Source organism: Phacochoerus africanus, chromosome X, assembly GCF_016906955.1.
Source record: "Phacochoerus africanus isolate WHEZ1 chromosome X, ROS_Pafr_v1, whole genome shotgun sequence".
NCBI classification, from domain to species: domain Eukaryota; kingdom Metazoa; phylum Chordata; class Mammalia; order Artiodactyla; family Suidae; genus Phacochoerus; species Phacochoerus africanus.
This window is the reverse complement of record NC_062560.1, coordinates 125,639,790-125,650,728: the sequence shown is the minus strand read 5'-3', so window position 1 is coordinate 125,650,728 and position 10,939 is coordinate 125,639,790. Positions and strand designations below refer to the sequence as shown.

The window sequence follows — 10,939 nt, the reverse complement described above, 5'->3', positions numbered from 1 at the left end:
TGTGACTCAGTGGGGTTAAGAATCCAACTAGTATCCATGAGGACGCAGTTTCAATCCCTGGCCTAGCGCAGCGAGTTAAGGATCCGGCGTCGCCGTGAGCTGTGGTGTAGGTCACAGCCGAGGCTCGGATCCCATGTTGCTGTGGCTGTGGTGTAGACCAGCGGCTGCAGCTCCGACTTGACCCCTAACCTGGGAACGTCCACATGCCACAGGTGTGACTTTAAAAAGAAAAAGAATAACAAAGTAAAAACTTGTGGTGAAATACACGTAAAATTGACCATCTTAGACATTGTGTGTGCGGCTCAGTGGCATTACATGCACATGGTCATGCTGCCGTCACCACAGCCATCCTCACAACTCTTGCGCCTGCCAAACCCAAACGCCGTCCCTGTTCCCCAGTGACCCCCCACTCCTCCCCTCCCCCGACCCCTCGTAGCCACCATTCTGCCTTCTGACTCTGAATTGGACTGTGAACCTCATATAAGGGGCATCATACGCTTTTTGCATTTTGTGTCTGACTTTGTTCACTTGGGGATAATGTCCTCGAGGTTCGCATATGTCGTAGCAGGTGTCAGAATGTCCTCTTTTTAGGCTGAATGACTCTCCAGCATGTGCATGGACGGCACCCCAGTTACCATTCATTCCGGATGGACACTTGGGGTGTTCCTACCTTCTGGCTATTGCAGGTAATGCTGCTGTGAACATGGGTGTACAAATACCTGTTTGGGTGTCTGCTTTTAATTCTTTTGGGCAGATACCCAGCCCGAGCTCATCTCGAATCACTTAAAAATGTTGCCGTGCGTGTGGAGCATGAGCTCAGCCGGGCTCCAGAGGGCAGGATTTCTCTGAACCTTGGCTAGTGGCTGGCCCTTCCCTGCTCAGGCCAACCTCCCCCACGCCTGCCAGGCGCCCAAGCTGTCCGGCCTCACCGAGCCAGAATTTGGGAGTATACACTCCCAAAGGAGGCTTGGCCACTTTTCCTTGCCCAAATCCAACCTGCAGGCGTCAGCACCTTTGCAGAGTCTCAAGTTCTGGCCCTGGGCTCCAGCCTCGAGCTAGAACCTGGTCGTCCCCCTTGGCCTCCGCCCATTGTCTCTTTGGGCCTTGGGTGTGGCCTGTTGTGGTTGAACCTGCTGTCGGCCTCGCCCCTTCGCAGCCTCGTGTCCCCTCGGCTGTCCCAGGCAGTCTGTCTCTTCCATGCATGAGACCCTGAAGCTGAGAGAACTGTCACTAATCGGGTCACCCACGGTGCTGTCCTGATGGGTCAGACCTTGACTACTGCCGGGACCTGCCTCCCACCGGAACTTGCCGCTGGTGTTCCTTCCGTGTCTCCACCCGCTGGCGCAGATGCTGCCTTCCTGCAAAAACACCGACCTGCTGCTGTGGTGGGGAGCCCACCTTTGGGACAGTGTTTCCTGCTCAGGGTTACTGGCAGCCAGTGGTGCTGGTGACCGGAGGATGGATTTTACATGATGGTTTCAGGCCTCTGATGGGGGCAAGTCCGGGCTCGGGTCGGCTCTGGACAAGGGGTCCGGGAGACCACCCCAAGGTGCCTGCAGGGGATGCCATGGCCCAGTCCGGGCCAGAGGAGCAGGCCTAGTGTGCTTGGCACCTGCCAGGAAGCAAGAGTTAGGATGCGGACAGAGAGAGGGGCAAAGGCCAGGAGTTATCCGCGTTGGCTTTTTCCTGGGACAGTCGGGGCCCATGATGTAAGTGAGTAGGATGGTTGGCAGCGGGAGTGAGGCCGACATTTACAAACCCCACTTCCTGATGTAGCATCGTTTAGAGTGGGTTTTGGAATGAACCTTTGGCAGGTGATTTCTAGTCCAAATGCATTATTGACTTAACAGTTTTTATCAGTTAATCTCTTAATTGAAAAAGTAGGCTTGTGTGTGTCTTAAGCGCAGCATGAGTTAGTACAAATAAATCACATGCATTTGCCATGATCACTGTGCGTGTCATTCTCGCTGCTTGACGCTGCCTTAAGAAAAATGAAGCTCTTTGGCGGCTCTCAGGACAGGGTCGCCGCCGGGCAGAGCCGCACAGGTACACCCTGGGGTGGGTGCAGGAGCTGAGCTGAGGTCTTGATGGTGGGATCGAGCTGCACGGGAGTCCAGAAGCTTGCCCTGTAGTCAGAGACGCCCCGGAAAGGAGGAGGAAGTGGGGTGGCCAGTCGGGTTGGGCTGACTTGTCTTGAAGGAAATGAGTGAGTTCCCGAGGTCCCAACGGGAAAAGTCCCCACTCGCTACCTTGACTTACAGGGGCCTGGGTGGGTCTCGCCTTGTCTTTTTCCACCTTGCCTTGTGGATGTGGCCTTGAGTGAAGATGCGGAGGGTATTTGGGGATGGAAGTGAGGATGTGAAAGACAGATCCATCACCAGAGGGGTCAGGACAGGCTGGTGGCTCGGGTGATGGAGCAGGTGAAACATGTCCCACGTGCTTACCTGCCTGCTTGTTTACTGTGACTGCATAATACACGCGCGCAGCGCAAAGTGTAGAAGGCACAGGCAGAGCTCTCATTGTGGCTCAGCGGGTTATGAACCCAGTTAGTACCCATGAGGATATGGGTTCGATCCCTGGCCTCACTCCGTGGGTTAAGGATCCGGCGTGGCCGTGAGCCGTGGTGTAGGTCGCAGACGCAGCTCGGATCTGGCGTGGCTGTGGCTGTGGTGTAGGCTGGCGGCTACAGCTCTGATTCGACCCCTGGCCTGGGAAGCTGCATATGCCGCATGTGTGGCCCTAAAAAAGCCAAAAAAAGGTGTCCAGGAGGAGAGAGGCGGCCAGCGCCATGGTCAGCCAGCACCTGGGGAGTCGCGTGTAGCCGAGGACCTGGGACCATCACGGAGAAACAGGAGACCCAGCGTGTCCTGTGAGGACCAGCCGAGGGAGGAGTGTTCCGCTCGGGAGAGGAGACTCGGAGCAGGCGGAGGGGGCAATGGGGAGCAGAGCATGGCGCTCTCTTGCAAGCCCTGCAGAAGCATCCTGGGAAAGAGAGACTGGACGGGCGCGCTAATGGCCCTGAGGGCAGAAGCAGCACCGATGCTGTGGGGAGACAGATGGCCGCTCAGTGGAAGGCTGACTGTCTAACAGCAACTCAAGCTTGGAAGAGCCTGCTCCTAGGTGGGGTGAGCTCTCTGTCACCCGAGGTATGTAAGCAACACCTTGGCAAGTGGATCTCAACGGGGGTGATCATGCCCCTGGGGACATTTGGCAATGTCTGGTGTCACTTTCGGTTGTCACAACTCGGTTGGGGAGGGGATGCTACTGGCATTGAGTGTGGAGAGGCTGCGGGTGGTAGCAGGCACACACAGGACAACCCCCACGACCAAACCCAGCCGGCCCCACAGGACTCCCTAAAACCCCTTCTGTCTCTGAGACTTTTATGACTTGGGGATACACACTCGATTATGGAAATAACATGCTGACTGTAGAAGGGGAGTGACCCTTTGCATATAGCCTTGAAAAAAATCTTGCAAGAGGGCAAGGAGCTTTCAAATACAGAGGAAGATTTTCCAACAGCAAATATTTTCTTGGGAGTTCCCATTGCGGCTCAGCAGTAATGAACCTGAGTAGCATCCATGAGGATGCGAGTTTGATCCCTGGCCTTGTTCAGTGGGTTAAAGATGCAGTGTTGCTGTGAGCTGTAGTATATGTTGCAGACATGGCTCGGATCCATTGTTGCTGTGGCTGTGGTGTAGACCAGCAGGCTACAGCTCCAGCTCCAATTTGACTCCTAGCCTGGGAACCTCCATATGCCGCAGGTGCAGTCCTTAACAACAACAACAACAACAAAAACACAAAAAAACCCAGAAACAGGAGTTCCCGTCGTGGCGCAGTGGTTAACGAATCCGACTAGGAACCATGAGGTTGTGGGTTCGGTCCCTGCCCTTGCTCAGTGGGTTAACGATCCGGCGTTGCCGTGAGCTGTGGTGTAGGTCGCAGACACGGCTCGGATCCCGCGTTGCTGTGGCTCTGGCGTAGGCCGGTGGCTACAGCTCCGATTCGACCCCTAACCTGGGAACCTCCATATGCCGCGGGAGCGGCCCAAGAAATAGCAAAAAAAGACAAAAAAAACCCAAAAAAACCAAAACCCAGAAACAAACAAACAAGAATTTCCCGTCATGTCACAGTGGAAATGAATCTGACTAGGAAACTTGAGGTTGCGGGTACGATACCCCACCTCGCTCTGTGGGTTAAGGATCCAGCGTTGCCGTGAGCTGTGGTGTAGGTCGCAGACACGGCTCAGATCTGGCGTTGCTGTGGCTGTGGCGTAGGCCGATGGCTACAGCTCCAATTCGACCCCTAGCCTGGGAACTTCCATATGCCGCGGGGGCAGTGCTAAAAAAAAAGAAGGAAAAAAAAGATTTTCTATAGTAGTGATTGATTGGATTTCTCTTTTCTTCCTGTCCAGAGAGATTTTTCCCATCTCAGCTTCCTGTCTGATAACAGAGGATTTAGATATAGTAGGTCATTTCTTAAAAAAAAATAATACTGGATCCTTCCCTTATTGCAAAAGTATTTACATATTCATCACAGAAAAATTAGAAAAATACACAAAGCAAAGACAGTCTAACATCACATGAACCTGGCAGAGCCCTCCCCGGGCACAGTATCTGAAACGACTCTGTTCTCACTCCTCTTCTTCTCCAGCCTGTTTACAAGCTGCTTTTTATGCTGCGTGATTTCTTTATCTTTTTATTTTTAATTTTTTTTGGCCACACCCATGGCATGCAGAAGTTCCCAGGCTGGGGATTGACCAGAGAGAGCTACAGTAGTGACCATGCCGGATCCTTACCTACTTGGCCACCAGGGAACTCTCTGCAGAGTTTCTAACGGCTTTCCCAACCCCGCTTTTCTATGACACGCAAATCTGAAGCATTTCCACGTGAGCACATGACGCTCTTTCCTGGAGGACGAAGCTGGGAGCTGCAGAGCGTCCTTCCTCTCCCACGACAGCTCATCCACGTGACTTTTCTGCAAAGGTTAACACTGAGAGCGCTGCTCTTCGCAGCCTTGACCTTCAGGACTCTGCTGGCCGCGTGGGTCGGGAGAGCCCTGCAGTTCCAAGGGGCGTAGACATCCTTCTACAAGCCATGGATCTCACCTCTCTGAGCGAATCCTGAACCTGCCCAGGTCTCTCTCTGCCCCTACTGTCCTATTATCACTTGGACACGCGACCACTTCCTAAGCGGTTTCGCATTCCTGCCCCACGGCAAGTGGGTCCACCGAGTTCTCAGGAGGATCTCTGCGGCCTGCAGAACTGTCTGGGTCGCCCCTTTGCACCTCCCTCACCTTCAAGTATTCCAGTGGCTTCCAGTGAAACGAGGAAACACAGAAACGCCTCCACCTGGCCTTCAGAGAGACCTTTCTGGTTTGGCCCCTACTGACCTGCCACGTGTCCTGGTCCCGACTCCTCTTCCATCTGCCGGGTGGCAGGCAGAGCCCCCGTGCCACCATAGTGGCACAAGAGGTCGGGGACCCAGCTTCCCTGGGGCTCTGTCCTGGCTGGAGTGCGGGTGTGTGACCTTTACCCAGCTAAGCACACACCCTTCTCCCCGATGTCCCCTAGGATGCCATGGTGGCCCGGAGCAGCGCGCAGGCTCTAGGGTGTGCACGTGACAATCTGGAGGCTGGTGCCAAACTGGCCTCCAAAGAGGTGGCGCGAATTTACACTCCCATCAGCAGGGCCCGGCAGGCAGCCGGCTTTACACCTCTCCTCTGGTGCGCCTTCTGTCGCTTTGCAATGACCTTGTTCTCAGAAGGGGGCATTCCCTCTGCCTTTCTCTATGCTCTGCCTCTAACCCAGTGCCTGGCACGGTTTAGGCACATACATGTTTGGGAAATGAAGGAGCAAAAAGAATTTGGAGAAGACGCCTCGGCGGCTCCTCGTTCCACGAGGGGGCGCTGAAGGCTGGGGCCGGGAAGCCGCTGGGCCGGGGACCCGCAGGTCCCCTGCAGGTCCCCCGCAGGTCCCGGGGGAAGCAGGCCTCAGAGCAGGTCCACACGCCTCTCCTGTGGCCGCCTCCGGTCCCGCTGACCGTGGCCCCGCTGCAGGGGCTGCTGCGCGGGCATCGGTCCCGTCCTTGGGTCTCCCCAATGTCCCCGCCCCGCAGGTGGATTTCAGCTGAAAAGATGTGCAAAGGAGCCAACTGAAAGCTGTGGGGCTGCCAGAATATCAACTTGTGAAAAGGGAAAGGCTGGTGACCACCCGTTCGGAAAATTGCCTTTGTATGTACCTGGGAGGCGTGTTTGTGTGTGTGTGTGTGTGTGTGTGTGTGTAAGGATCAAGCGCCCACCCTCTATGGTCACATTTTTCATTTCCCTTTATTCTTTGTATTGCTTTCAAATCAAAGGGAAGCTGCGGCAGAGAACCTTTTGCCCCGAGCTGCATATATGAAAATGAACAACGACACTGGAGCCGTGTGTTTTCAATAATGGATCGGCGGTGCCGCCCTTACTCGGAAATGAAGCGAGACTGTTGCTAGGTTGGAGTTTAGAGGCAGAGGGTGGGAGCGAGAGCCCTAATTCCGGTGGTTTTGACCTTCCCCCCTCCCCCAGCGATCCACTTACGCATCACCAACTGGCAGAATAAGAATCTATTCCTAGTCCAGCCTTCTCTGATTCTATTCAAAAGGTTTTTTTTAATTAAAAAAAATTTTTTTTTAACATTTCCATCACCACGGCTTGATAGTGAAAGAAAAACATTCACAAAGCCGAGTCCGTTTGGAAGAGGACATCTGTAAAACCGGGTCAGCGGACACGTCACAGTTGGGCCTGCGGGATGAAATACAACCCGGGTCTGGTCGGTCTTCACAGCAACAGGGAAGAGCTTTGTTTCCACGTGGCGCCCTTGGATTTGTGCCTCTCGAGCCGCGATCCTCCCACACAGCCCGGCCCTGAGCGGCCGCTGCCGCCGCCGCCGCCGCCGCCGCCGCCGCCCCCGCTGTGCTTCCCGCCCCCGCCAGGGCCGGGCTCGGACCGGCGGTGGAGACGGCGTGCGGTTCCTCGCGCGACCACTGGAGGCCGCTGTGGCACCAGGAACGCGCGCGGAGGGCGCCCAGCTGGCGGAGCGGGCGTCTCCTAGGAGTAATGACTGTCACACTCACACCCCGACTGTTCTCGAATTCTAGTCCAGGATTTAAAAGACACTGTTAGGAATTAACGAGAATAAAAGACTCGGCAGATGAAGCGCGGGCCTCGGATTCCCTGGGGTTGTTTTGTAACTGCTTTTCCAACTCATTTTCCCCCCTCTGGGACTGGGTCTCATTTGCATCCCACGAGACCCTGGCTTTATATACGATGGAAACGCCCTCCAAAAATGTCACAAGAGGAAGAAGTGCCGCGGCGACAGCCTGTAGTATTTATTCCCCAAATACTTGTGCAAAACAGGATCTTTCTTTGTTTTCTCCATCGACCAGTTTCGGCGACTGGTGCCAGCCACCAAGTGGGCCGCAGGCATGGGGCTGCCAGACACAATCCTGGACGCCCAGTTAAATAATGCATTTCAGGTCAACAGTGAATAAATTCCTTACTCTAAGTATGTCCCAAATATCGCCTGGGGCGTACTTGACGAAACCGTGATTTGTTTTTCGGAAATTCCAATGTAACCGGCTGTCTGGGATGAAGATTTGCCAGTTCTGACCTGGTCCACAGGCAGAGTTCATGGTGTGTGTGTGTGTGTGTGTGTGTGTGTGTGTGTGTGTTTGTGTGTTTGTGTGTGTGTGAGATAAGTGCCATTTGACAGAGAACAAATAGGCCCTTCTACCTCGGCAGGGATTTTGCTCAAGTGGAAGCAGCAATGCAAGCACACCTGTTGGTGTGTGTGTGTGTGTGTGTGTGTGTGTGTGTGTGTGTGTGTAGGGGGTGGCTTTAATCCGAGTTCTACTGAGGTCAACTGTTGGTCACCACGTTTTTGGCTCTGGGAAGGCCCGTACATACCCCGTGCGCTGATGCCCGCCCTGCCCCTGGCATGGGCATCCCAGCCTGGCCCTGATAGGACCAGCGGTATTGAACTCTGGGAAACCCGAGAGGGAGGTGAAGCCCACAAAGGGGCACTGGCCTGGTATTATAGGTGGCACATCAGGCATTTTGAGTTCAGGGCTCCTGAGGTTCCTGGGTCCCAACACCTTAATGGTGATAAGGCTCTCCCATCTGGTGGGAGGGCTCCAGGCCTCAGTGGGGACACACTACCATGGGACTTCTATCTATCTTCTGGTCTGGGCAAGTAAACCGGATTTCCTGAGGAGCCCTTCCACCTCTGGTCCCCCCCTTCTGGGTTGCCGTGGACCTTCCAGTGGCCAAGGAGACATCCTGGGAAAATCTCGAAGACCCGGGTGGATCGCATGAGCTCAGGGACCCTCTTGAAAGTCGCGACCGTGCACACTCCAGGCCACTGTCGTCGGAGTAGAAGCATTAAGAGGGAAGCAGGGAATTCCCATGTGGCTCAGCGGGTTACGAGCCCAACTAATATCCATGAGGACGCAGGTTCGATCCCTGGCCTCACTCAGTGGGTTAAGGATCCTGCGTGGCTGTGGCTGTGGTATAGGCCGGCAGCAGCAGCTCCAACGCGACCCCTAGCCTGGGAACTTCCACATGCCACAGGTGCGGCCCTAAAAAGACAAAAAAAAAAAAAGAAAAAAAAAGTGGGTCTCTGGTCACAGATACTTCTGAACGAAAGAGGCTAATTAAGAGAGTCGTTATTTGGAACATGGCTTTGTTGTTTGCCTGGGCCGTGAGCACTTGGGGGTTAGGGCTTCCGTTCTCATCTCCTCCCTTTCAGTACTGAGGTTCAAGCCCTGCCCCCCCCGGGACCCATGGAGCGGCCCCGGCCAGGTCGCCTTCCCCGGCCTGGGTCTCTTCATCCAGGGCCAGCTCTTCTCTGCCCACATTTATTGTCTTTCTTTCTTTATGAACCAGACTTGGATGAGTTTAACCTCAAAAGAAACATGCGTGCGCACACACACATTTCCTCACTTCCTGGGGCCGGCAGGGTCCTGGGCCAGGCCGCTGCTCGGCGGCCACTTCCAGGGTGGGCACCCAGGCAGAGGAGGCGGGGACATGGGGTTGCTCCGTGGGTCATCACCCCCAGAGGCCAGACCCTGATCGGAACCTCGTGGTTTCCTTCTTCCCCAGAGGCCCAGTCTTTAGACCCGCCGCTTTGGCCCTTTCCCGTGTGCCTTGGCTTCACTGTTTTCTGCACTTGAGTTCTGTTCTTGTGATTGGGTCATTCATGTACATTCCCCTCGCTGGAATATCAGATCCAGAGAACAGGGACCTTGTGGCATTTTCTTCACCACTGCCTTCTCGGCGCTCGGCCCTCAGAACAGGGCCTCCCAAGGGCTTGAAAAGTATTCGTGGCATGAATGTTTGATCCCTCCCTGAGAAACCATGGCAGGAAGAGAAGAGAAACCGTGGCAGGTGAGCATGGGCCCCGATTTTGGAGTCTGAGTTCTGACTCCAGGCCTGACTCGCTGTGTGGCCTTAGGTAAGGGCATGAACCTCTCTGGGCCTGAAGTCTCCTCATGTGTAAAATGGGGGGATACACCTGCTGATCTCACTGGTGTGTCTCCAGGATTGGCCCAGACCACGGACGGCCCAAACCCAGAGCCTCAGACAGGTTATGCTCTGGGTTCCCTGTTCGTGGTCTCATTAATGTGACCTTGACAAACCGTGTCCCCACATGAGAGAAAAGCACGCCCGTTTCCTGCTAGGAACTGGGAGCCGTGGCTGATTCCAGGCGTCTTCCCTTCCGTCGCTGGGCCCTGCGGATCAAAGCGGGTCCAAGGTGGGGCCGAGGGCTCAGAGGCCTGGCCTTGTTGCTATAGCACTTCCTCTGCGGAAGGTCCCGGCTGTCTTCGGCCTCACGTCCCACTCCACCCGCAGCCTGGAGCGTGGTCTTCCTTCTCTCCTGATGTGCTGCGGCCTGGAGGCGGGAGGGGCCGCCTGTGCCCCCGCCTCGCGCTCCCAGGCGCCGCCTTTGTCCCTGCAGGGAGTGGGAAGAGCCCCCGCTGGGCCAGGGGCCCCGCACCAGCTCCTCCTGCTGCCATTAACCTGCTAGGGCCTTTGCCATCTCTGCCGAGGGTGTCTCGCGAATCCACTTTCGCTGATCCGTGGCCTTAGAGTCCGTAACAAGAGAAGCTGCAGCATCTGTAAGCACTTTGGCAAATATTTGAATGAGCTCTGGGCTCCGTGTGTGAGGACTGGAGAATAACGGGGCCAGCTCTACGACACGTTTTTGTGCTTTTCTTAGCCAGCTCTCCTAAAGGCCCCTGCAAGGAGACTTTGAAATAAGTCCCTGTGCCCAGAGCGGATCATTCACCCTGAGCCGCTTCCCTCGGTCCGTCATAGGAGCACCACCTCCTCGTGGCCAGCCCTGGGCGAGACTCGGCCTTGGCTGGGCCTTCGGATCTGCGCTCTGAGAGTGGCACTGAATTCCCAGCTCAGTGCCCTGGCGTGGGTGCCCGGCGGGGAGGGCTGCTGTCAGAAACGGAGTCGGCTTACCTTGGCATATAGGTGTGAAGTGGGGGCGGGCAGGTGCCCCTGACTCCCGCTTCAAGGAGCCGGTGAGGCATTCGAGGTGGGTGGGACCAGTCAGACACTGCCAGCTGCCATCAAAGTCTGAAAGGGTGGTGGTGCGTTTCAGAAGGGTTCTGAATGCGGTCGGAAACAGGGACGGCAGACCAGCCTCTTCTGCACACTCGGCCCTCTTGACTGCAAAAGGCTGCCCACGGTGTGGCTTGAGAACGTTTCCAGAGCTCTGACGGGGCCAGAGGAAAAGATGAACCCACCATGTCTGTGTAGACGTGGGAAGGGGAGGGCTAGGCAAGTGTTGGCCAAACGTTCGTAGGTGGAACCCATGCCAGTGAGGAGATGGGGCTTCTAGGCTGAGCTCCACATCAAAGCTGTTTTGTGACTTCAGCAAGTCACTGAGCTCTATCTG

At 55.6% G+C, this 10,939-nt stretch overlaps 1 protein-coding gene across 3 annotated transcripts in view; it reads left to right on the top strand.

The window, feature by feature from the left end:
* IDS (iduronate 2-sulfatase) overlaps nucleotides 1–7,575 on the top strand; it is a 29,293-nt gene extending 21,718 nt beyond the window's left edge. Inside the window, exons 9-11 of one of the 3 annotated variants that reach the window (XR_007132764.1) lie at nucleotides 6,114–6,228; nucleotides 6,354–6,485; nucleotides 6,692–7,575. Coding sequence is in view for 2 of the 3 variants with exons in the window: in XM_047763977.1 (XP_047619933.1) it covers nucleotides 6,114–6,228; nucleotides 6,354–6,435 (197 nt within the window). In the remaining variant the exon portion in view is untranslated. Of the gene's footprint in view, nucleotides 1–6,113; nucleotides 6,229–6,353 lie in introns of all 3 variants that reach the window. The other 2 variants (XM_047763977.1, XM_047763979.1) reach the window with 2 other exon arrangements.
* The last annotated feature ends 3,364 nt before the right edge of the window (nucleotides 7,576–10,939 follow it).